This window comes from Phalacrocorax aristotelis, chromosome 26 (genome assembly GCF_949628215.1).
Source record: "Phalacrocorax aristotelis chromosome 26, bGulAri2.1, whole genome shotgun sequence".
In the NCBI taxonomy this organism is placed as follows: Eukaryota; Metazoa; Chordata; class Aves; order Suliformes; family Phalacrocoracidae; genus Phalacrocorax; species Phalacrocorax aristotelis.
In genome coordinates this window covers 2736523-2758900 of record NC_134301.1, presented here as the reverse complement: position 1 = coordinate 2758900, position 22378 = coordinate 2736523, and the positions used below count along the sequence as shown (strand labels likewise).

The 22378-nt window shown below is 71.0% G+C and overlaps 7 protein-coding genes across 8 annotated transcripts in view; 4 read left to right on the top strand and 3 right to left on the bottom strand.

The window, feature by feature from the left end:
* Positions 1-39: 39 nt before the first annotated feature.
* On the bottom strand, positions 40-6948 carry DGKA (diacylglycerol kinase alpha). The gene is made up of 24 exons (XM_075075746.1): positions 6818-6948; positions 5974-6074; positions 4917-4993; positions 4681-4813; positions 4530-4610; positions 4397-4446; positions 4247-4321; positions 4040-4159; positions 3811-3928; positions 3258-3346; positions 2796-2915; positions 2619-2717; positions 2414-2503; positions 2244-2317; positions 2065-2139; positions 1899-1984; positions 1732-1821; positions 1490-1650; positions 1347-1411; positions 1188-1278; positions 909-1098; positions 708-828; positions 556-616; positions 40-429 (listed from the first exon to the last, which is right to left on the bottom strand). The coding sequence occupies exons 2-24, from the start codon at positions 6041-6043 to the stop codon at positions 331-333; spliced, it is 2235 nt and encodes a 744-aa protein (XP_074931847.1). The 5' UTR covers positions 6044-6074; positions 6818-6948; the 3' UTR covers positions 40-330.
* Positions 6949-8094: 1146 nt separating this feature from the next.
* Positions 8095-10563, top strand: PYM1 (PYM1 exon junction complex associated factor). The gene is made up of 3 exons (XM_075075771.1): positions 8095-8452; positions 8944-9037; positions 9652-10563. The coding sequence occupies exons 1-3, from the start codon at positions 8224-8226 to the stop codon at positions 10163-10165; spliced, it is 837 nt and encodes a 278-aa protein (XP_074931872.1). The 5' UTR covers positions 8095-8223; the 3' UTR covers positions 10166-10563.
* On the bottom strand, positions 10382-13830 carry LOC142048660 (transmembrane protein 198-like). Its single transcript, XM_075075774.1, has 5 exons — positions 13720-13830; positions 13011-13141; positions 12190-12765; positions 11637-11785; positions 10382-11568 (listed from the first exon to the last, which is right to left on the bottom strand). Exons 2-5 carry the CDS (start codon positions 13129-13131, stop codon positions 11440-11442), a joined length of 975 nt encoding a protein of 324 aa, XP_074931875.1. The 5' UTR covers positions 13132-13141; positions 13720-13830; the 3' UTR covers positions 10382-11439.
* Positions 12513-22378, top strand: part of CD63 (CD63 molecule) — a 63213-nt gene continuing 53347 nt past the window's right edge. Inside the window, exon 1 of the mRNA XM_075075779.1 lies at positions 12513-12519. The gene's annotated coding sequence lies outside the window, so the exon portion shown is untranslated. The remainder of the gene's footprint in view (positions 12520-22378) is intronic.
* Positions 14126-18418, top strand: DNAJC14 (DnaJ heat shock protein family (Hsp40) member C14). 2 transcript variants are annotated; one of them, XM_075075748.1, is made up of 7 exons: positions 14126-14262; positions 14789-16038; positions 16116-16222; positions 16335-16454; positions 16578-16738; positions 16838-16940; positions 17040-18418. In XM_075075748.1, the coding sequence occupies exons 2-7, from the start codon at positions 14836-14838 to the stop codon at positions 17266-17268; spliced, it is 1923 nt and encodes a 640-aa protein (XP_074931849.1). In that variant the 5' UTR covers positions 14126-14262; positions 14789-14835; the 3' UTR covers positions 17269-18418. The 2 variants fall into 2 exon arrangements, with proteins under 2 accessions (XP_074931849.1, XP_074931848.1); XM_075075747.1 differs by having other exon boundaries at positions 16838-18418.
* ORMDL2 (ORMDL sphingolipid biosynthesis regulator 2) lies at positions 18495-21045 on the bottom strand. The gene is made up of 4 exons (XM_075075785.1): positions 20840-21045; positions 19695-20068; positions 19265-19416; positions 18495-19018 (listed from the first exon to the last, which is right to left on the bottom strand). The coding sequence occupies exons 2-4, from the start codon at positions 19866-19868 to the stop codon at positions 18883-18885; spliced, it is 462 nt and encodes a 153-aa protein (XP_074931886.1). The 5' UTR covers positions 19869-20068; positions 20840-21045; the 3' UTR covers positions 18495-18882.
* The window catches only part of SARNP (SAP domain containing ribonucleoprotein), a 31943-nt gene continuing 30588 nt past the window's right edge, over positions 21024-22378 (top strand). Inside the window, exons 1-2 of the mRNA XM_075075783.1 lie at positions 21024-21168; positions 22233-22332. Coding sequence (XP_074931884.1) covers positions 21133-21168; positions 22233-22332 — 136 coding nt within the window. The 5' untranslated portion in view covers positions 21024-21132. The remainder of the gene's footprint in view (positions 21169-22232; positions 22333-22378) is intronic.

The following is a 22378-nucleotide window of genomic DNA, read 5'->3' as shown; positions in this document are numbered from 1 at the left end:
GAGCTGAGCCCGCTGCCCCCGTGGTCAGCACAGCCGGCACCTGTCTCACCATCAGCTTTATTACTGCAAGAGGCACTTGAAATCGGGGGGGGAGTAATAAATAGGGTGGGGGGCTGGCGGGGCAGGGGGCTCCGGCCACCGCGGCACATGTGGGGGGGCCTCGCGCAGCCCCCTCCCACCCTGGCACAGCACCCGTGGGCTCTGAGCACCCCTGGGTGCGGGAGGGGGGCACACAGCTGCCACCCACCCCTGCTGGGGACGCGCAGAGCGGAGGGGCGGTTGGTCCGGGGGGCTCGATGGGGGGGCTCCCCCCCCACCATCCTGAGCCCCTCAGGCCTCGGGGGGTCCCTTCTTGAGGCCGAAGAAGCTGGAGGAGCGTGGCGGCGCGGCCATGAGCATCGGCGTCTGGTTCTTGTGGGTGATCTTGATCTGCAAGACAGAGGCTGGGGCTGGGGGGGCCAGGGGGGGCCGACACTCTGGGGGGGCCCCGAGGTGCTCAGCGGGGGCAGGGGGCCACTGGCACCCCACAGCTTGGAGGGTTGGGGGTCCACCTACTGTGCAGGGCGGCTGCATCCAGGGCTCCCCGTCGATCTGCATGGGCAGGGGCTTCAGCGTCCTGCAAAAAAACCCCACACCCCCGGGTCAGTCGCTGCCCCAGCCTGCCCCCCCCCCACGCCTCCCTGGCCCCCCCCAGGACCCCCGCTCACCGCAGGGTGATCTCGGAGCAGGTCGCCAGCCGCTTGCCCGCGCTCTTCAGCCCGGTGTAGATCTGCCCCATCTCCAGCACCCCCTCCAGCCCCACCACCTCCAGCCGCCGGTCGCTCAGGTCTGGGAGGGGTAGAGGGGGGGGGTCAGGGCTGTGTGCGGGAGCAGAGAAGGGGGGGGGTGTCCCATGGCGCCCCACGCACCCTGCACGCAGGTCTTGAGGGTCTCGGCGTCGGTGATGGCCGGGGGCTGCCCGGCGCCCGCCGCCCTCCTCGCCTCCCCCAGCGTCCGCTTGGTCTCGCCCCAGAGGTTGGAGCCTCCGTGCATGCTGGGGATGTTCAGCACCGCCAGACCCGCCAGGGCCCCGCTCAGGTCCAGGGGGGTCCCGCAGCACTGGGGGGGGGGTGGGGGGGTGGCACATCAGGGTGGGGCAGGGCAGCCCCAGGCCACACACCCCCCCCTGGGATGGGGAGACCCCTCACCTCCACGCTCAGACACTCCTTGAGCTTCTTGCAGGTGGCGAAGATGGTCTCAGAGGTGGCGAACTCGAGGTACCACAGCTTGTTCTTCATCCTGGGGGGGGATACACGGTGTGGGGGAGCTGGGGGGGACACGGGGGGACGGCCCCATCCTCCACCCACCTGCTGTTGAACTTCTCCGGGTACTTCTCCCGCATGATGTGAAAGCGGTGGGCGATGGAGGCGTCCTGGGGTGGGGGGCAGAGGGGGGGTGAGGGCCTGGGGATGGTGACAGCCCCCCCCCCGTGCCCCCTCACCCCACGCACCACCCCGATGGAGAAGTAGTTGTTAATGATCTCGTAGGGCACCGGGTCCCCCGCGGCCGCCGGGTCCTCGGGCAGCACCTCCACCTGCCACCGGTCCATCTGCACCAGGCTGCCGCCCTCCATCTCCCGCAGGATCTTCACCAGGTCCTCCCCGGTGTAGCCTGCGGTGGGGGAGGGGCCGTGGGACGGGGTGGGGGGCCGTGGGGTGCGTGTGTCCCCCCCCACCATCCCACCCCACTCACCTCCCCCCCAGCGCAGGCAGCGGGCCAGGTCGTTGCCGGTCCCCAGGGGCAGCACAGCCACGGGGGGCCGGCAGGGCAGGTTGGCTTTATCTGCAAAGAGAAGGGGGGGTCAGGGGGTCAGGGGGTCGGGGGGAGCGGCACCCCCCGGGGGGGTGGGCAGCACCCACCGATGGCGTCCAGGATCCAGCCCACAGTGCCATCACCACCACACACCAGAATCCGAAAATCTGGCACATCCCGGAAGAAATTGAGCCTGGGAGGGAGAGAGGGGGGGGTCAGGGCAGGATTGGGCCCCCTGCGGGCACCACACTGTCCCCCCACAGCCCCACTCACCCGGGGGTGGGTCCTCCCTGCTGCAGGTTATAAACCTGCCGGGGGTTGAGCAGATACTGGAACTTCCGCAGCACCCTGGGGGGAGACGGGCGCTGGGGGTGCTGGGGGGGCCGGGCGGCCGCCCCTCCCCATGGGGCTGATGGAATGAGCCCCCCCGGTTCCCCCGGGCCCCCCTTTACCTCTCCCCCTGCTTCCCTCCGCTCTTGGGGTTGACGAAGACGAGGAGCGGGTGGGTGTCGGGCACGGGGCTGACCTGTGGGGTGGGGGGTGAGGGCTGCGCCCCAGCCCCCGGGGATGGGGGGGGGACATGGGGAGGGTGTGGGGGGACACGGGGGGGTTCGCAGCTCACCCGCAGCGCCTGGCCCTCGGGGGTGGTGAAGACCTGCGGCGTCTCCTCCACCGGCGTCCCGCTGCCATCCCGCTGGCTGTCCTGCCTCTCCTGTGAGCACCGGCGGCACCCCCGGCTCAGGGGCGGCTCGGTGGGGAGCGGGGGGCAGTGTCCCCAGCGGGGGGCCCAGCAGCCCCTGGGGGAGCCCCCCCAGGACCCCACTCACCAGCAGGACGGGGTAGATGGCGGCGGGAGGCAGGATGTGGTCCCGCAGGACCCCACAGTCGCAGGCGGGGGGCACAAGGGACAGGCACTCCTCGTGGATCTGGCGGCAGAGGGGGGTGAGGGTGGCTGGTGGGGGGGGCGGGGGCGGCAGAGACCCCCACCACGGGGACGCACCCACCTTCAGGTGGCACCAGACGCAGTGCAGCCCCGTCAGGCTCTGGAAGCTCTTGATCTTCTTCTGGCACTTGCCACACTTGCCGGCCTCGCAGCCGCCCTTCACCCACACGTGGGCCTGGACCTGCGCAAGCCCCCCTCCCCGTCACCCCACAGCAGGGGGGCCGGGGGGGGGCTCGGCCACTGCGACCCCCCGCCAGGCGGGGTGGGTGGGGAGGGCGGATGGACAGACAAATGCACTGGCGGATGCACGACTTGACAGAGGAGCGGATGGACGGACAGGCGGACACACACGGACAGACGGGCGGGCGGGCGGAGGTGGCTGGGAGGGGTGGACGGCGGGTGGAGCAACAGGTAGGTGGACAGAAGGGCGAGTGGACGGACAGATGGGTGGACAGGCGGATGGACAGGCAGGCAGACGGCCGGACAGGCGGACGGACGGACAGCGGCGCCGGGGGCCACTCACGCCGGCCTCCTTGCGGGACTTGGCGTAGGTGCTGATGCAGCTGGGGGGGGCCCGGCGGGCGCAGCGCTCGTGGACCGTGAACTTGCAGACTGGGGAGGGGGTGATGGGGATGGGTGGGGCAGGGGCGGGGCTCACCCTGGCCCCACCCCCCCGGCTCCACCCCACCCCACCCCCACCTCCCCGACCAATCACAGCACCGCCCCGTCCAGCCGGTCGGCCAATGGCAGCCCACCCTCACAGCTCACTGGCCGGTGGGTGGGGCGTGGGGTGTCCCACGCCCGTGTGGGTGGGGCAGGGTGGAGCTTCTGCACAGCTGGAGGGGCGGAGCCTCCTACAACCGCTGCATCCGGAGCATCCCCACCCTATTCCCACCACCACATCCCTGTCCCCATCCTGACCATCACCCCAGTTCCCATCACATCCCTGTCTCACCCCCACCCCATCCCCATCCCATCCCCATCCTGGTCTGGCCACCGTCCCAGTCCCCACCAGATCCCTGTCCCCATCCCCACCCCACCCCACCCCACCCCATCCCCGTCCCGTCCCCGCTCACAGGTGCAGCACAGCCCCTGCTTGCGCAGCCCCACCAGCAGCGTCTCGCACACGTTGCAGTACACGGGGCGGTTGAAATGCTTCAGGCGCCACATGTGCTGCCCGTCGTCCTTCATGTGCTGGGGGGGGACGGGGTCAGGGGGTCCCCGGGCAGGCGGGGGAGAGGACATGGGGTCAGGGGGGCGCCGCCCAGGAGGGGGGGCCCGGCGCAGCGGCACCCCGGCACTCACCACCTCCAGCCCCAGCAGCACGAGCAGCGGGATGTTGGTGACCCCCCCGCGGAGCCACTCGGCCAACGACACCGTCCCGCTGCCGTCGTAGTCGATCTCCCGCATCATCTCCTGCAGGATCTGGGGGACGGGGGGGGGGGCTCAAGGGGGGCGCAGGGCTGGGGAGGGGGCAGCCCCCCGCCATCCTGGTGTCCCAGCTCTGCTCACCGGCTTCAGCTCGGTGACGTCCCAGTCCAGGTACTGGGCCACGCGCATCATCTGGGTGATGATCCGATCCACCTCCTGGGGGGACAATGTCAGCGGGGGGCGGGGGGGGCCGGGGGGGCCCGGCCGCAGGCCCCCCTCCCCAGTGCTCACCGAGCTGTCCAGGAGCCCGTTCCCGTCCTTGTCATACAGCTTGAAGGTGACTGCGGGGGAATGGCGGGGTAAGGGGACCCTGGCGGGACCCTGGCAGGCCCCTGGGGACCCCCGAGCCCCCCCCGCGACTCACACTCCAGCTTGTCCTCGGGGCGTCCCCCCTCCAGCAGCGAGAAGTAGCAGGAGACATCGTTAATGCAGACGAGGTCGGTGCCTGCAGGGAGAGACCCCGATGAGACCCCTGGGGCACCCTGGGGCACCCTCCCCCCGGCCCCCCCCCTCACCCGCCCGGCTGCCCTGCGGTGCCGCGGCCCCGCTCTGGAAGGAGGCGAAGAGGTGACGGCAGAGCGGCTCCGGCACATCGTCCGCCTCCAGGTAACTCCGCAGGAACAGCGTGAAGCCCTCGAAGTCGACGCACTGTGGGGGGTTGGGGAGCAGAGTCAGGATGGGGGACCCCCGGTACAACCCCCCCCGGTCTGGGCCGTCCCCGGGGGGGGCGTGGGGGGTGCTGGGGCCTCACCTCTCCCTGGCGGTGCTGTGACAGGGCCCCGCCGCTGTAGAAATCCTGCAGCACATCCTGCACCTTCCTGCTGCTGTCTGGGGGCAGAGGCGCCGGCGAGGCTGCTCCGGTGCGTGCACACGCGTGTGCCCCCCCCCCCCCATCCTGACACGTGTGCACGCGGCCACGTGGGTGAGGCTGCCGTGTCAGGCACGCACACGCGTGTGAAGCACGCGTGTGAAGCTGCTCCGGAGCGTGCTCGTGCACGCAGAGCTGCCCCAGTGCATGCAAAGTCACCGCCATGCGTACACACAGGCGTGTGAGGCTGCCCCATGCACGCACACGCATGCAGAACCGCTGCCATGCATGCACACGTAGGTGTGCGAGGCCACCCCATGTATGCACATATAGGCAGAGTCACCCCCGTGTGTGCACACGCGTGCACAGCCACCCCCACACCTGCACACATGCCTGTAAAGCTGCCCCTATGCATGCACACACATGCAGAGCCACCGCCACGCGTGCACACGCATGTAAAGCCACGCTCAAACATGCACATGGGTGTGTGAGGCTGCCCCCGTGCATGCACACGCGTGCAGAACCATCCCTGTGCATGCATACAGGCGTCTGGAGCTGCCCCTATGCACGCACATGCACGCAGAGCCACTCCACGCATGCACACAGGTGAGTGAAGCCACCCACACGTGAGCACACGCATGCAAAGCCACGCTCACATGTGCACGCAGGCGTGTGAGGTCACCCCTGTGCACACACACGCGTGCAGAGCCATCCTGTGCACGCACACGGGTGTGTGAAGACACCTCGTGCGTGCACACGCGTGCAGAGCCACCGCCACGCACGCACGCACGCGTGTGAGGCCACCTCGCGGACACACATGTGCAGAGCCGCCCCCGCACGTGCACGCAAGCAGGCGAAGCCGCCCCCGTCGCCCGCCCACGCGTGTGCAGCCGTCCCCCCACGGGCACACGAGTCCGCTCCCGTGCACGCACACGCGTGTGCAGGTGTGGGTGGCTGCAACCCCAAAAAACGGGGTCCCCGTTTGCGTGTCCCCACTCACAATCCAGGTACTTCTGCAGCTGGGCGAACTCCTGGGGGCTGAGGGTGGCCCAGTCCCGGCCCTCCTCCATGGCTGCGCGCTGGCGGGGGGTGCCCACGGTGCTGCGGCGGGGGTCGGGAAAGGGGGTGCGTTGGGGGCGGGTCGCCGGCAGCGCCCCCACAACCCGTGTTCACCACACGCCACACGCCACCGTCACGCGTGTGAGCTCCCGACGCGTGGGGCTGAGCTTTGAACCCCAGGCGGGGTGCGGCGCCCGGCTGGGGAGGGGCACCCATGGGTGACTGGGGACACACCGGGGTGACACTGGGCTACGAGACACCCCCCCCCACGCCGGGCTGGGTGATGCTCCCCCCCCAGATGTGTGCCAGATGTGGAGGGACAGCGGTTGGGGGGGGGTCTCTCCATCCCCATGGCACCCATGGGTGGGACCCTCTGCTCGGTGAACACCCCCAGGGTGGCAGCTTGGGGGGGGGGGGGCGCGGGTTGCTCCCACCCCCGTGGGCCTCCCACGGGGCTGAGTCACACCGGGACCCGCCCAGCACCACGTCCCAGGGAGAAGGGGAGGGGGGGGGAACCGGGACCAGGACGGGACCGGGACCCCCCAGTGCTCCCCCCAGATCGGGGGACACGGAGCCCCTCCCCCGTCGCGCGGCGACCCCGCGGGGGGGGACGTCCCTGCGCTCGGGCATCCCCGGTGCCTCTTCCTTCCCCTTCCCGTCCCCCCACCCCCGCACGGCCCGGTACATCCCAGTACATTCCGGTAGGGCTCGGTACGGCCCCCCTGTCCCGCCGGAGCCCCCCGGGGCCCCCCCCGGCGCATCCCGGTGCTTCTTCCCGCACGTACCTGGCGGGTCCCGCGGCGGCTGGTCCCGGCCCGGCCCCGTGACATCACGGCGGGGCGGGGGCGGCAGCGGCTGCACGTGCCGCCGGGGATGGGGGGGGGCAGCCCCGACGGCGGCGGCGGCGGCAACCGGAGGCGGCAACGCCGCCTGCCCCTGCCCTGCCCGCAGCCCTGCCCCTCGGGGGGCCCCACGCGCGACCGCACCCCCCCCCCCCCGCACCCCTCTCCTTGCACCCTCCCGCCGCCGTTTCCTCCCCGACCCGGGGGGTGGGGTGGGTGAGGGGGGGTCGCACCGGGGCAGGATCGGTCCCGGGGGACCCCACAGGGCGGGCAAGGGGCTCACACACAGCCCTCCCCCCCCCGGGGCGGGGTGCAGAGCGGGACGGGGTGCGGGGCCCCCGTGGGCCCCCCCCCCCCCCCCCGCCTGGAAATCCCCCGCGGCGGCTGCGGGGGCGGGAGGCGGCCTCCGCTTCGGTGGCTCACGAAGCCGCCCCCCCCCGCCACGCGTGGGGCCGGGGTGTCACATCCGCCCCGGGCGGGTGGGCGAGGCGTGGGGACCCCAATCCACCTGCGGGCTGCCCCCGCCCCTCCCGGGCACGGAGCTTGGGGAGGGCCGGGGTACCCCCCCGCGATGGTGACCCCCCCCGAGACGGGGCCCTCCCGTGTCCCCCCGCCGTGGGGGCGCTGGGGCGCGGCGGGGCCTGGAACAGAAAGCGGTTGTGAAAGCGGGGAGGGGGGGACGGACCCCCATGTCGGGGGAGGGGGGACACGACCCTCGAGCGGCCCTGGCCCCGGGGGCGGGTCGGTCCCCATCCCGGGGGGACCTTGAGGGGGGTCCGCATCCCGGTGGGTGCCTTGGGAGGCGGGTCCCCATCCCGGGGGGCTGCCCGAGGGGTCGGTCCCCATTGCGGGGGTGCCCCGGGGGGAGTCCCTATCCCGGGGGGGGGCTGCCCGGGGCTGGTCCCCATGCCGGGGGGTCGCCACTCCCGCTCCCGAGGGGGGGTCCCTATCCCGGTGGGGTGCCCGGGGGTCGGCTCCCGTGCCGTGGGGGGTCAGTATCCATGCCAGGGGGGGTCTCCGTGGCCGAGGGCGCCCCGGGGGCCGCGCTCCCCCCGCGCTGGCGCCGCTTCCTCCTCGCCCGCCGTATCGCGGGGTGCGATCGGGGACGGCGGTGGCGGTTTGGGGGTTCCCGTCCCACAGGCGCGCCGGGGGGAACCTCAGGGGCCGCGAGCGGTGGGGGGGGGGGCCGGGGGACAGACGGACGGACACACAGACACCGCCTCCCCTCCGCCCGGCGGCGCAGCCGGGAGGGGGATCGGGGACACCGCGGTGGCCATGGTGGTGGGCCCGGAGAGGGGAGGGCAACGGGACCCCCAAAGCCGGCCTCACACCCCCCGCCTGGGGTCACCATGGCAACCTCGCACCTCGGAGGGGTGTTGGGGGGGCTGCCCCGGTGCATGGCGGGTGTCCGCCCCACACGAGGCGCTGTCTCTTTAAAAACAAAATGGCCGCCCGCGCCGCGCGGCGCCTCCGCGGCCACGCCCGGCCGCCGCCGCCGCCACTTCCGGGGCGGGGCTGGGAGGCCGGAAGTGTGTCGCGCTCGCAAGATGGCGACTCCCTATGTGACTGACGAGACCGGTGAGTGCGGCCCGCCCCGGCGCCGTGGGGCGGGCGGCTCTCGTGGGGCGGGGCCCGGCCCCGTGGGGCTGCTGCGTCCCCGCATCCGTGGGGCGGGACCCAGCCCCGGTACCTGCGGGGCCGGGTGCCGCCTCCCCGGGCTCTCCGGGGCCCCGTCTGCCCCGTCTGCGCCCCCGCCGGTGCCGTGGGGTTGCGCCCCCCTCGTGTGTACCCCGCGGTGTCTGTGGTGTTCCGCTGTCCCCGTCCCGGGCCTGGGGGCGTGGGGTGCCCTGCGGTGTCGGTGGGACCCCCGCGGGGTGTCTTGGGGTGCATGGTGTGTCCTGGGACACCTGTGGGGTCTGTGGGGTGTTCTGGGGCATCTGTGGGGGGTGTGTGCTGTCCTGGGGTGTCCGTGGGGCGTCTGTGGGGTGTCCGTGGGGCGTCTGTGGGGTGTCCTGGGTCCCCCGTGGAGCACCCCGGGGCCGCCAGCCGACGGCGCCTTGGCCCGGCAGGGAAGTACATCGCCTCAACGCAGCGCCCTGACGGCACCTGGCGGAAGCAGCGGCGGGTGAAGGAGGGATACGTTCCCCAGGAGGAGGTGCCGGTGTAAGTGGGGCAGGCGGCTGGGGGAAAGGGGGGCCCTCCCCTGGGTGGGGTGGGAGCTCCCCCCACGGGGCTGGGGTCTGCCGTGCCGCGAGAGGGGAGTGGAGCTGCCGGAGTGTCCCATCCCGTCCCCAGGCACCCTGGACCGTGGCCCCGCCACTCTGAGGGCTGCGTGCGCTGGGTTACGTCTTGAGGTCTCAGTCTCTTTCCAGGTGCCTGAGCAATTCCGACCCCCTCACCCCTACCCTATAAGCCGTATCCTGCCGGTACGTATTGACTCGTGCCGCGGCCCCCCGCGGGGTGGCCGTGCGGGTCCAGGCCGTCCTGCGGACGCGAGGAGGACCCCGAGCGGCGGCGTGTGCCGGGGTGCGGAGCTTGGCGCCCTGACCCGCTCCGAGGGTGGCTGCTCGGCCGCTGCGTGGCGGAAGGAGCAGAGCCCGCAGCTCCCCCCGGGGCAGAGCCGGACGCGGGGGCTGCTCCGTGGCGGAGGCACCAAACGATCCTGGGGTTTGGCAACGGGGTCTTTGGTGCCACACCGGGGGTCCTTGGCACCACCCCAGGGCCCTGCGGAGGGACGGCGGGGGAGAGGCGCCTTCACAGGCTCTCGTTCTGTGCAGGTACGAGAATAAATATGTGAAGTTTTTCAAAAGCAAACCCGAGCTGCCCCCGGGGCTGAGCCTGGAGGCCACCGCGCAGCCCGGCAAGCAGCCCGGCAAGGCGGAGAGCGGCGAGACGGGACTGTCCAAGGCGGCGAAAAGGAACTTGAAACGCAAGGAGAAGAGGAAGCAGCAGCAGGAGAAGGGCGAGCGGGAGACGGACGAACTGATCCAGGTGCTGGAGAAGGCCTCTCTGTCAGGGGGTGGCAGCGGGGACAAGGGGCCGCCGGGGGACAGTCGGGCGGCCGCGCCGCAGCCGGCCTGCGGCACCAGGGCCCCCACCGAGGGAGAAGCCCCCGCCTCGGAGAAGAGCAAGAAGATCAAGAACCTGAAGAAGAAGCTGCGGCAGGTGGAGGAGCTGCAGCAGCGGCTCGACTCGGGGGAGATAAAGCAGCCGACGAAAGAGCAGCTGGAGAAGCTGGGACGGAGGAAAGCCTTGGAGGAGGAACTGCGGGACCTGGAGCTGGACTTGTAAGGGGTGGGTGGGGGGTTCGGGGGGCGCAGGGACGCGGCGGGGTGGGGAGGGGCGCGGGTGGCGTCCCCAGCGCGCAGGCTGCCCGGACCGAGCGCCCGGCCGGGGATTTCGGTTGGGCGGGTGCTGCTGTCAGTGGGTTTATTTTTTTTTTCTGAGAACGGTTGTTCCCAGTTATCGGTGTTAGAAACCTGGCGCCTCTCGAATACCTCTCTCCTCTTTTTTTTTTTGTTTTTAATAATTTTATTTGGGGTGGGACCGGGCGGAGCCGTGCTGCGTCCAGGGCGGGGCTGCGGCCCCCTCCCCCCCGACCTTCCCGGCCCCTTGTGTTCTGTGTTGCGGCCTCTCTCTTCCTTTATTTTTAAAAATCATGCAATAATAAAATTGCAGTAGTGACCCGGCGCCGGGAGCTCAGATCTGCCTTTCCCCGCGTCGGGGGGGCTCCGAGGGACGTGGTGAGGGCAGAGCCCAGCGCCAGCCCCCCTGCCCCGGCAGGACCTGTTTCTTACAAAGGTGGGGATCTGGAGGGGTCCCCACCTGTGCCCCCCTCACCGCTGGCTGCAGGTGATGAGCTCTGGCGGTACTGGGGGGCTCACGCTGCACCCCCAGGATGCTCTTTAATGCAACAGCCCCGGTACAAGCACAGTGTGGGTGTGGGTCAGGGGGCCCTTCCGTGGGAGGGGGGTGGATGTGGTCCTTTGGGGGCTCAGGGCAGGGCTGGGGGGGCAGAGAGGCCCCACGGTGGGGTGAAATCCCCCTGCGGTGGGGTTAAGGCTTTTGGGACCCTCCACAGCAGAGGGGGGAGCTGGGCTGGGCCCACGGTATGTGCAGAGTTTGGGTAGGTCCTACAAAAATAAAGGGGGGACTTTATTTTTAAGGGGTCTCCTCTGGTGCCGGAGGCTGGGTGGGAGCTGGGGCATGGGGTCGGGGCTGCACCCCCCAGGGTCTGCCCTCTGTGGGGCTGGCGAGGGGCAGGGGCTGCAGTGGGTATGGGGCTGGCAGCAGCAGTGGGGCAGGCCATGGGGCTGGCAGTGGTAGGGTGGGCTGTGGGGCAGGCAGCAGCGGGGGGGGGCACTGGGTTTGGTTCACACCAGGGGACCCCCCCACAGCCCCTGGGGGTCCTCAGCCCCTACATGCCTTAAAGCCCCGCCTCCCCATAGCCACACCCGGGGGGTGGGGCATACGGCACCTCATTTGCCTATTTAAAGAGGCAGGCACAGCGGGAGTGGGGGGGCCCTAGCACCCCCAAGGCACGACGGTGGGGCGCTCAGGGGTGCTCAGGGGCGGCGGCGGGGCGGGGGGGCAGTGAGGGGTACGGTGGAGCCGCAGTCGGCATCAGAGGCGGCGGCGGGGCCCGGCGCGATCCCGCTCTCCAGCTGCCGGTCCCGCAGGCTCCGGATGTAGCTCTGGGGGGACACGGGGGTCAGCGCGGCCCCGCGGCCGCCGGCACGGCCTCGCCGGGGCACGGACTCACCGGGGCCAGCACATCGCCCGCGTAGCGCTTGACGGGGGGGGGCTTGCGGCGGTAGGTGCCCTCAGGGGGGGCCAGGCTCTGCCGGCGCTTGGCCTCCTTCTGCCGGATGCGCAGCAGCTGCAGCCGCTTCTGCCGCCGGCTGAGGATGACTGTGGGGAGCGGGGGCTGAGCCCTGCCCCGCGGCCCCTTCCCGTGACAACTCTGTCCCCACCACCTTCACCGTCCCCCGGCCATCGCCGTCCCCATCCCACGGCCATCGCCATCCCATCACCACCGTCTCCATCCCTGTCTCCCTCCCCACCTCGCCCCCATTCCCACCTCACCCCCACTGTCACCCCCCCTTCCCTGCCATCCCCGTCCCATCCTGACACCGCCCCTGTCCCCATCACAGCCCTGGTCACCATCCCCATCCCTGCCCTCGTCCCCACCCTCCCTCACCGCTCACGATCACCCGCGTGCTGGGACCCCTCTCAGCTGCTCCCACCACCCAGCACCCCCCGGGCCAGCTGGGACCGGGGTGCCCCCCTGTGTCCCCCTCCTCGCCCCCACTCACCATCAGTGTGGGAGAAGCCGTCGGCCGTCAGCTTCCACTGGAGCAGGGCGGCGAGGAGGCTGAGCGCCGGCCAGGCGCCCAGCACCACCCAGCTGTGCCAGCACAGCGGCCCCGCCGGCGCCAGCCGCAGCCGGTCGTAGATGTAGAGCACCAACGCCAGCGCCTCCACGAAGTAGTCGGCGCAGACCACGACGACGGCGGCGCCGAAGACGGCGGTGGAGAGGATGGTGACCGTCTTTGGCCACTGCAGCGCCAGGAGGGCGCAGAGCAGCGCCAGCCCCAGCAGGCTGCCCGCCGGCACCCAGGGGCTCGGCGGTGGCAGCACCGGCGCTGCCGCCACCAGCGCGGCCGTGGCCAGCAGCAGCCCCAGCAGCAGCCCGGTGGTGAAGAGCCCGACGCTGCGCAGCAGCATGGTGACCAGCCCGCAGAGCAGCCCGATGCCCAGGGCGATGCCCGCGCTGGCCTCCAGGCTCAGCTGCGTCTCCAGCACCCGCTCCTTGTAGCACAGGAGGAAGATGACGGTGGAGCCGAAGAGCAGCCCCGAGAGGAACATGATGGCCTTGAAGCAGCGGTACCCTGCCACGGGCGCGGGGGGCGTCACCGCCAGCTGCTCTGGCTGTGCCCCACGGCGTGCCCTGCGCCACCCCTTCTGGCTGTGCCCCACAGCGTGCCCCATGGCCATGCCCCCGCCCCCAGCCTGGGGGGGCCCCCACTGCGCCACCGCAATGCCCCTCTTCTTGTCCCCCCCATTCTCTGCAAGGTCCCTTGCCTTGTGCCTGCCGTGCCCCCCAGCCGTGCCCCCCAGCCATGCCGGTGCTCACCGAAGCAGCCGCAGACGAGGCCAAAGAGGGCACCGAGGGCGCAGAGGGCGGCCGGGACAGGCTCGTAGGGGGGCCGGTGCTCCAGGGCGCAGCGGGGCGCAGGGGGGGCACTGGCCTCCATCGCCCGGGGGCTGGGGGGGGCGGTGCTGAGCCCCCGCTGCCCCCCCCCCGCTGCCCCGCCCGGCACCCGGCCCCACTCTCAACCCCGCGGGTGGTGGGTGAGAGTCCCCCCCCTCCCCACACCCACATCTGGCAGCGGCACCGTGGGGGGGGCACATCTGGGGGGAATGTGGCTGGGGGGAATGTGGCTGGGGGCTGGTGGCTACTGGGAGCACGGGGCTGGGGGCACTGGAAACTGGGGAGCTGCTGCAGTGGGGAGGGCTGCGGGTGGTGGGGGCTGCTGGCAGGGGGAACTGGGAGCTACTGGGGAGAGCGAGCTGGGGGCACTGGGAGTTGCCAAGGGGACGGGTCGGGGGGCAGTGCTGTCTGGGGCTGCCGCACTGGGAGGGCTGGGGGCACTGGGAGCGCGGGGGGCCGGGCGGGAGGGCTGGGGGCACTGGGAGGGTTGGGGGCACTGGGAGCGCGGGGGGCCGGGCGGGAGGGCTGGGGGCACTGGGAGCGCGGGGGGCCGGGCGGGAGGGCTGGGGGCACTGGGAGCGCGGGGGCACCGGGGGCGCCCATCGGTCCCGCCGCCCCTGCCGGGACTCACCCACTCGGTGCCGGTCCCGGGGGTCGCGGTGGGGCCCGGCCCGGCCGCGGAGCCGAGACTCCGCCGGGGGCGGGGGCAGGGCGGGGCGGCCGGGGGTCCCGCGCGGGGACGGGGACGGGGCCGGGCGTGGGGCGGGGGCTGCGGTCGCGGGTGGGCGGCGGGGCCGGGTCCAGGCGTGGGGCGGGGGCGAGGCGGGCCTGGGGGGGCTGCGGGGCGGGGGTCCCTCCTGTGGGGCCGGGGGGGACACAGGAGTGGGGCGGAGTCCCGCGTGGGCGCCCCGGGGCGCGGGCACGTGACGGGGTCGGCGCAGGGCGCCTGGGTGCCTCCCGGGGCGGCCAAAGGGTTAACGGGGGGGGGGGGGGGCGGGGGGGCGCTGCCGCTTTAAGGGGCGGGGTGCGCGGAATGACGCGCCGGAGCCAGGCCCCGCCCCCGGAAGTGGGAGGTGGCGGCGGCGGGCGGGAGGAAGGCGGAAGTCAGGCGGGTTGAGGGACCCGGGGGGGGGCGGGAGGCGGCGGCGACCCCCCCCCCGCCGGCACCGGCACTGTGAGTCCCCGCCCCCCCCCGGGCCCCCCGCCGGTCCCCGCCCGCCACGGGGGCGGCGGGACCCTGAGCAGCGGCGGAGCCGCGCTTTAGGGGTGAAATTCCCCTGGAATCGGCCTGATGGCGTCACCGGGCGGAGGGGGTGTCCCGTGAGCGCCCGGGGCCGGGCCAGGGGGGTTCCCTGGGGCCGGTGCACGGGGGTCCGGGGGGCGGCGGGGGGTGGTCCTCGGGGCTGGGGGGGGAATCCCTGGAGCCGGTGCGGGGTCCCGTGGCCGGGAGGGCTCTCTAGGCCTGGGGGGGGTTTCCCTGGGGCCGGTGCAGGGGGGTCCTGGGGTCGGGGGAGTCCCGGGTCTGGGGGGGGGCTGCTGGGCCTGCGGGATTCCCCGGGGCTGGTGCGGGGGGGCGGTGTCCCGGAGCCGGGAGGGTTCCCCAGGGCTGGGGGGATAGTCCCGGCGCTAGGGGGGCTCTCGGGGCTGGCGGGGGGTCCCGGGACCGGCGGGGGCTGTGCTTATCCCACTCTCGTCTGCAGGGCCCGGCAGGATGGCCGTGACCTAGGCCCGGCCCGGGGCCGCCGGGATGGAGCAGCTCCGGCAGCAGGAAGCGACTGCGGCCGAAGGAGGCACCAGACCCGGCTGGAGCTCGGAGCCCCCCGGGAGCAGCAGCCACCCCGCAGGGGACAGCACTGCCTGGAACGGGAGCTGTGGCCGCCCACCCACCCCCGGCCCTGAAGACGATGGTGACCTGCCCTTCCCGGGCCCCCGGTGCTCCTGCCGCTGCCGGGGGGAGCCGGCCACCCCCCCGAGCCCCGTGGCCGGGCGGCGTGAGGGGTCCTGCAGCTTGACCTGCCGCAACCGTGCCACCACCGCCCCGGCGGTGCCGCAGCCCCGCGGGCGGGAGGAGGGCGAGGAGGATGAGGATGGCGTGGGGAAGGGGTGCCGGAGGACACGGAGGCGGCAGAGGCATCGCTCGGCCCCCAAGGAGAAGGAGGATGGCAGCCGGCGCGAGGGCGGCACGGGCAAGCGGCACCGGCCGGTGCGGAAGAGGAGCCGCGGGGACGGGGCTGAGTTGCCGGGGCCGGTGGAGGAGCTGGCCGACTGCCGGGGGCTGCTGGCGGCGGCGCTGGCCCAGGCCCGCAGGCTGGGCGCGGAGGCCGGCGGGCGGCTGCTCTGCTCCTGCTGCCGCCTCGGTGCCCGTGACCTGGGCTGGGTGCAGGCCGGCGTGCGGAGCTGGGGGCGGCGGGTGAGCCAGCGGGCCCGGAGCGGCTCTCTCAAGGCAGCCCGGTGGCTGCGGACCGGGGCAGGGCTCTTCCTCCGCCTGCTCTGGATGCTTTGTGCGCTCCTCCTCCTCCTCCTCATGCTGCTCCTGGGCAGCCTGCGGCTGTGCTGGCGCCTGGGTGCTGCCGCGCTGGCTGCCGGTGTGGATCGGCTGGGCAGGAGCCAGCGGGCGGCCCAGCTCCTCGCGCTCCTGGACGTGGCTGTGCTCCGCAGGACGTGGGGGCTTCTCAGGGAGAGCCGGACGTGCCGTTACCTCTGGGACTGGCTGCAGAGGCGGCGAGCTCCCCCCTGGGTGCCCTGGGGGGGCCAGACAGGCGGGCTGGGGGACGCAGTGCCCGGCCCCGATGCGGGTGCTCCCACCGCCGGCTCTGGGGAGGAGGTGAGCCGCTTGCTGGCCATGGCGGAGGTGCCCGAGGAGGAGCTGAACCCCTTCCAGGTGCTGGGCGTGGAGGCGACAGCGTCGGACGCCGAGCTGAAGAAGGCCTATCGCCGGCTGGCGGTGCTGGTGCGTGGGCGGCGGGGGGCTCTGGGTGTCCCCCCACAGCCTTGAGATGTGGCACTGAGGTTTCCTGCTCCTCCCAGGTCCACCCGGACAAGAACGAGCATCCGAGGGCAGAGGCAGCATTCAAGGTGCTGCGGGCGGCCTGGGACATTGTCAGCAGCCCGGAGAGGAGGAAGGAGTACGAGATGTGAGTGGGCTCAGCGGTGGGATGGGGAGAGTTTGGGGGTGCTGTGTAGCCCCCTGCCCCCCGCCGGCTCGCCCCCGTGCAGGGTCTGACCCTGGTTTCCCCCCCCTCACAGCAAGCGGATGGCAGAGAGTGAGCTGACGAGGTCCATGAGCGAGTTCCTGAGCCGCCTGCAGGACGACCTGAAGGAGGCCATGAACACGATGATGTGCAGCAAGTGCCAGGGGAAACACAAGTAGGTCCCGAGGCCGCAGCACAGTGCCCTGGGGGGCCCCAAAGCGAGGAGGGGCGATTTGGGGGGCGGGGGCAGAGCCAGTGTCGCTCCCGCCGGGGTCGGAAACACCTGTCCTCGCCACAGGAGGTTCGAGATGGACCGAGACCCCCTCAGCGCCCGGTACTGCGCCGAGTGCGGCGGGCTGCACCCCGCCGAGGAGGGCGACTTCTGGGCCGAGTCCAGCCTGCTGGGGCTGAAGATCACCTACTTCGCCATGATGGACGGGAAGATCTACGACATCACGGGTGGGTGCCGCCTCCCGGAGCCCCCGGCCCAAGCGGGTGCCGCCGGCCGTCCCCCCCGCGCCGGGGCGGCGTGACCGGCGGCTGCCTGTCTCTCGGCAGAGTGGGCCGGCTGCCAGCGCGTGGGGATCTCCCCGGACACCCACCGCGTCCCCTACCACATCTCCTTCGGCTCGCGGAGCGCCGCGCCGGGCGGGCGGCAGAGGTTGGTGACAGGAGAGGGGCCGGACCTCTGTCCTGGGTGGGGACAGGGGGCTTCGGGCTCTGACGGGACCCCCCCCAACACCCACTTTCCCCTCCGCAGGAGTGCCTCCAAGGGCAGCCCCACCTCGGCTGCTGACCTGCAGGACTTCTTCACCCGCATCTTTCAGGGGAGCTCAGGACCGATGCCTGGGGGGCCCTTCCCACCTCCCCCCACGCCCCCGGGGGCCGCAGCCCCCCCCGGCGCCCCCCCGAGGGCCGAGGGCGCAGCCCCCAAGGGCGACGCGAAGCACAAGAGGCGGAAGAAGGTGCGTCGGCCGTTCCAGCGCTGAGCAGCGCCGGGCAGACGGGGCTCTGCTGGGCATGAAAAGGGCTCTTTCGAATAAAAAAAATTCTATTTTTCTTTTTTTTTTTTTAAAAAAAGTAATCTCTATATTTAAAAGTAACCAGGGAGCTTGCAGGCTGACGCAGCCAATGCAAGCAGGAGGAGCTCTGTGTTGGAGCCAGCCGTACCAAAGAGCCCGGTGGGGCTGGGCAGGCAGGCGGGGACCAGGACAGACAGACAGACAGGCTGTCAGGTCTCTTCAGGGTTATTGCAGGCGTTCAGGTGACGCAGCTCGTGGGGAGGCGGCTGCTGGAGCCGCTCTGGAGGGAAGGGAGCTGTGGCCGCCCCCGGTATTGCAGGGTGCCTTCCTCCCCACGCTGGGGCTGGGGGGTCCCCGCACGGCGGCTTCCCCCACCCCGATGAGCCGCTCCTTCGGGCACAGCCACAGGGCTGAAGCTTCTGGGGAGGCTTGGAGGGGGTCCCACGAGCCCCCCCGTGCTGTGCCTTGTCCCGTGGAGCTGCAGCCAGGCAGCTTCTGCCAGCGCCATTGCAGTAACTTTTTTTTTAAAGCAGATTGTTCCTTTTCACTCGTACGGATCTATTTATTACCATGTGCATCCGCTTTCTATTAATATAGCCGTGTACATCAGCTGTGCTCCTCCTCCTCACAGCGCTGCCCGGCCGGGGCCCCGCTGTCACCGCCCGGCTCCCCCTGCCCTGGTTTTGCTTTTCCTGCCTCAGCTTTGCTGGAGGGACCCTCGTCCTCTTCCCTCAGCGCTGGGGACGAAGAGCAGCTTAGTATTTTTTTAAAGAAGCGCTGCCAAAAGCTCGAGCTGCACGGCGAGGGGGTTTTTTGCAGAGACGCGTGCGAGCGTCCGGCGCCTCGCCGAGCAATTGGCGTCTCCCGTCCCTCCGAGCCGGGCAGGGACGCAGCGGCTGTGCCCGTCCCTCACAGGGAGCAACAGCGCTGGGGGGGCTGCACGAGGCTCCCCAGCCAGCGACCGCTCGAGCAGCGCCAAAACGCCCCGAGAACCGCTGCCGTAGGCCACGATTGCTTTTCACTAACCTTTTTGTACTCCCAGACTGGAGCAGCTGGGTTTTAAATGGTAGTGTACCTCTTTCTTATCACTTTTGTTAAATTAAAAGTGCGGTTTGAAGATGTCTGGCTGGTCTGTGCGGGGAGGGGTGGGCGGGAGGCATGAGCTGGGGCCGGTCCCACCGCGAGGGTGCCGCTCCAGTCGCTAGAAGTTCTTTATTGCAGTGGAAACTTATAAAACACGAGGACGAGGGAGGTGTAGGTGGGCAACTCGTCCCACCGGTCAGCAGTTCTCCCCTCGCAGGTGCTTTCTGCGCGGTTACACCGAGGTTAGTTTGAAGGAAACACGCATGTGCGATGTGACTGGGCGCTCCGTACCGCTCAGCTGCGCTCCCCTCTTCACCGAAGAGATCAAGCCTAAGCGAGGAGCCCCTTTGAGAGGGAGGAATCCTGCTAAAAGCCAGGGCGGTCCATGCCCTGTGCCCAGCCCTCCTCATGCCTCGCCCCTGCTCTCCAGCCTGCACCTCTTGCCGCTCCAGCGTCCCCGCTCCAGCTCCGCGGCCTCTCCTGGGAAGTGCCGGGGCCTCAGTACTTGTTGATGCCAAAGACCCGCACGCCGTGGAACTGGGGCAGCTTGGGCAGAAGGACGCTGAGCAGGGAGGCCGTGTTGATGACAAAGTGCGCGGGGTCATATTTGGTGTAAAAGCTGGTGAGGAGGTATCTGGAAGGGGGGAGGGGGAGGCCCTGGGTGAGCTCTGGGCCACTCCCACCCTTCCCTCTGCCTGCACCAGGGGCATTTTGGGTGCCTCGCTGGTGTTTCCCGTGCAAAACAGTGCCTCGCAGCTGGGGAGCCCTCTCCAGCCAGAGGAGCTGCCTGTGGCAGGGTGGCTGTGCCGGCAGAAGCCCGGCGGTCCCCCAATGCGCCCCAGGCGCCCCCCGCCCTCCCGCCTCGCTCAGCGGCACTCACAGCACTACTGGGGAGATGCTGAGGAACTTGCGCGAGGAGGTGCACTGTGTCCCGTAGTCTATCTGCTCCCAGTGCGTGAGGAGGCGATCCTTTCCCTGATCCGGGGTCTCAAAGGGGGTCCCTTTCACCGTGTGCAGCAGCAAGTACATGACCTGCAGGTTTCAAGGGGAGAGGGGATGTAAAGCAAGCCCGGGGAAGCCCGCTGCTGGGACAGAAACGTGCTTTTTCTGCCTTGTCACTGCTGTTTCCTGAGCTAACGACTGCTCACCAGCCACAGCTCCCCCACAGCACCCAATCCCCAGCCCTTTCCGCGCTGACCCACAGGAACCAGGGGCTTCCTCGTAGCCCAGGGACACGGAACCGTACACAGCGAACGCCTGCCTGTGTGCTCTCCAACCCTGGGAGAAAAGCAGGCCAAGCTTTGACTAACCAGGTTGTGTATGACATTGGTGAGCGTCCAGACCACAGGAATGCTGAAGAACGGGATGCTGAGGAGCACGACGTGGAGGACGCCCACGGAGATCACATACGCCAGCCAGATCCCCCGGCTGTTCATCACTCGTGTGTTGGGGTTCACCTCGCTGTGCGCCACGCCGACGTTCATCCCGGAGTAGGCAAACGGGGGCTTCCAGAGGTCTCCTTGGGGAGGTTTTCCCAAATCTCTGCAATTCCTAACCCAGTTGGGGGTCTTGGCGTAGCCCCAGATCCACGGTTTTCCTGCAGCACCTTGCACCCCAGCCTTCCCTCGTTCCCCAATGCCCCCCCGACACTCCAGCTCCCTAATTAGTGGCTCCGCATCTCAGCCTGAAGAAAAGGAACATGCAGGGAAGGAGGAAAGAAAGCAGCTCAGCCCCAGGCACCAGGACCACGCTGTAACGGGTCTCCTCTCCCAGTGCTCGCCCCGTGCCATGAGCCTGGCTCCTCGCCCCTCAGTGGGGCCGGGAACCCACCCCTGGGGGAATGTTGTCCTCCCCAGGGCTGGCTATGCCTGCTCCCACCAGGGCCTGGCCTTGCCGCCATGGCCTCGCACCACCGGAGCCCCCATAGCCCTGGGCACCTGCACCCCCGGGACCCCCAGCCCAGCTCCTCGCAACCGCAGATCCCCCCCCATAGCCCCGGGCCCCTGCACCCCTGAACCCCAGCCCAGCTACCCACAACCCCCGGGCTCCCTCACACCCCTGGGTCCTCCACAGCCTGGGCCCCTGCAGCCCTGGCTCCCCACACCCCGGGCGCCCCCCATCCCCTTGCACCCGCAGACCACCCATAGCCGCGGGCCTCTGCACCCCTGAGCCCCCCAGCCCGATCCCCCGAACACCAGCCCCAGGACCTCCCCCACCCCTAGGCCTCCCAGGCCCCTGCAGCCCCTCCCATCCCCGGCCCCTCGCAGTTCCCCTGGCCCCCAGCACCGCCGAGCCCCCACCCCGGCCCCCCCCACCCCCAGTTCCCTCAGACTCCCCGCACCTTCGGGACCCCCCAGCTCGGTCCCCCGGCCCCCAAAGCCCAGACCCCCCGCAGCCCCAGCCCCCGCACCCGTCGCGGACCCCCGGCCCGACCCCTCACAACCCACCAACCCACCCGCCGGCTCCGCGGCCGTTGCCAAGACCCTGCCCGCCCCCGGGGCTCGTATCCAGGAAGTCCCAGCGCCCATCCCTCTCTCCATTGGCCGATCCGCCCGTCGCTCAGCGCCGCCCCGCCCCTCGGGCGCTGGCAGGCCAATAGCGAGCGTCAGGCGCGGGTGAGGACTGGCCAGTCGTGAGAGACGGTGTTGGGAAAGAGGTTTGAAATCGCCGGTCTAGGAAACGCGGCGCTGATTGGGCGGTGGGTGGCCGGTAGGGGCGGGGCCGCCAGTGGGCTGTGGGGGCGACAAGATGGCGGCGGAGACCGTGGAGCTCCATAAGCTGAAGGTACCGGTCGGGCCGCCGTGGCCCCGGGTCCTGCGGTGGGCGCTCCGCGGGGGGTGCGGCCTGTCCCGGCCCGGGGCTCTCGCCGCCGCCGGGCCTCACCGCGCCGGGCTGGGCCTGAGCCGCGGCGTGCGGGGGCGGCGGGCGCGTGTCCCTCGGCTGGGAGCCCCTGGAACCGCGCTGCCCCCCGGCCTCGCGGGGCGCCTCGGGCCGCGCCGCGCACGGGAGGGCTCCGCCGGGGCCCCCGGGGGTGGCCCGCCCCCCCCTCCCGGCCGGTCCGGGGGGCTTCTCCTGGGGGTCCCCCCGCTCCCGGCTGGGGCCCGGCGGGCGCTGGTGGGTGAGAGGCTCCCTCAGGCCTGAGGCGGGAGCCGGCCGATGGCGGGGGGAACCGGGCGTCCGGGAGCGCGGCCGGTGTTTGCGGGGGGCCGTCCCGGGCCCTAGAAAAGCCAATTCCTGGAATCATGGAATGTCCTGAGCTGGGAGGACCCGCGTGGACCATCGAGCCCAGCTCCCGTCCCTGCACAGGACACCCCAAATTCACACCGTGTCTCTGAGGGCCTTGTCCAAGTGCTCCTGGAATATCGCCGGGCTGGTGCCGTGATGCCTCCCTGAGGAGCCTGTGCCAGGGCTCCACCACCCTCTGGGGGAAGAGCCTTTCCCTAATGCCCAGCCTAACCCTCCCCTGGCACATCTCCCTGCCATTCCCTCGGGGCCTGGCGTTGGTCACCAGAGAGCAGAGACCAGCCCTGCCCCTCCTCCTCCCCTCGGGAGGGAGCTGCAGAGCGCCATGAGGCTGCCCTCGGCCCCCTCTGCTCCAGCTGAACAAACCCAGGGACTTCAGCTGCTCCACGTGGTTTCTCCCCTAAACCCTTCACCAGCTCCGTGGCTGCCTCTGGACACTCTCCAGTAGCTTTATACCCTTAATGTCCTGTGGGTTTTGTTGGCTTATTTATATGCTTTTTAAAAACTATTATTTAAAAATTATGACCACTTACTTGTTTCTCGGTGCGCCTCCGCATGCGTGGGGGAGTCGCACGCGCTAATCGGAGGCTCCTTCTCTTATGTAGTTGGCTGAACTGAAGCAGGAATGTCTGGCCCGTGGCCTGGAAGCAAAAGGCAACAAGCAGGATCTGATCAACCGGCTCCAGGCGTACCTGGAGGAGCACGGTGGGTGCCACGTGCTGGCGGGGGCCTCGGCGGGCTCCTTCTGGGG

What these genes read in the sequence shown, in the direction of transcription:
- DGKA (XM_075075746.1), bottom strand. Translation starts at nt 6,043, where the DNA reads ATGGAGGAGGGCCGGGACTGGGCCACCCTCAGCCCCCAGGAGTTCGCC. An exon ending in ACCGCAGGGCAGCCGGGCGG is followed by an intron (nt 4,611 to 4,680) that starts GTGAGGGGGGGG and finishes CTCTCCCTGCAG; the next exon opens with GCACCGACCTCGTCTGCATT. An exon ending in GCGTCTGGTGCCACCTGAAG is followed by an intron (nt 2,718 to 2,795) that starts GTGGGTGCGTCC and finishes CTCTGCCGCCAG; the next exon opens with ATCCACGAGGAGTGCCTGTC.
- PYM1 (XM_075075771.1), top strand. Translation starts at nt 8,224, where the DNA reads ATGGCAACCTCGCACCTCGGAGGGGTGTTGGGGGGGCTGCCCCGGTGC. An exon ending in CTATGTGACTGACGAGACCG is followed by an intron (nt 8,453 to 8,943) that starts GTGAGTGCGGCC and finishes TTGGCCCGGCAG; the next exon opens with GGAAGTACATCGCCTCAACG. An exon ending in CCCCAGGAGGAGGTGCCGGT is followed by an intron (nt 9,038 to 9,651) that starts GTAAGTGGGGCA and finishes CGTTCTGTGCAG; the next exon opens with GTACGAGAATAAATATGTGA.
- LOC142048660 (XM_075075774.1), bottom strand. Translation starts at nt 13,131, where the DNA reads ATGGAGGCCAGTGCCCCCCCTGCGCCCCGCTGCGCCCTGGAGCACCGG. An exon ending in CGGCTTCTCCCACACTGATG is followed by an intron (nt 11,786 to 12,189) that starts GTGAGTGGGGGC and finishes CGCTCCCCACAG; the next exon opens with TCATCCTCAGCCGGCGGCAG. An exon ending in CGGGCGATGTGCTGGCCCCG is followed by an intron (nt 11,569 to 11,636) that starts GTGAGTCCGTGC and finishes GTGTCCCCCCAG; the next exon opens with AGCTACATCCGGAGCCTGCG.
- DNAJC14 (XM_075075747.1), top strand. Translation starts at nt 14,836, where the DNA reads ATGGAGCAGCTCCGGCAGCAGGAAGCGACTGCGGCCGAAGGAGGCACC. An exon ending in ATCGCCGGCTGGCGGTGCTG is followed by an intron (nt 16,039 to 16,115) that starts GTGCGTGGGCGG and finishes TGCTCCTCCCAG; the next exon opens with GTCCACCCGGACAAGAACGA. An exon ending in AGGAGGAAGGAGTACGAGAT is followed by an intron (nt 16,223 to 16,334) that starts GTGAGTGGGCTC and finishes CCCCCCTCACAG; the next exon opens with CAAGCGGATGGCAGAGAGTG.
- ORMDL2 (XM_075075785.1), bottom strand. Translation starts at nt 19,868, where the DNA reads ATGAACGTCGGCGTGGCGCACAGCGAGGTGAACCCCAACACACGAGTG. An exon ending in CCAATGTCATACACAACCTG is followed by an intron (nt 19,417 to 19,694) that starts GTTAGTCAAAGC and finishes TGAAACCTGCAG; the next exon opens with GTCATGTACTTGCTGCTGCA. An exon ending in AGCATCTCCCCAGTAGTGCT is followed by an intron (nt 19,019 to 19,264) that starts GTGAGTGCCGCT and finishes CCCCCCTTCCAG; the next exon opens with ATACCTCCTCACCAGCTTTT.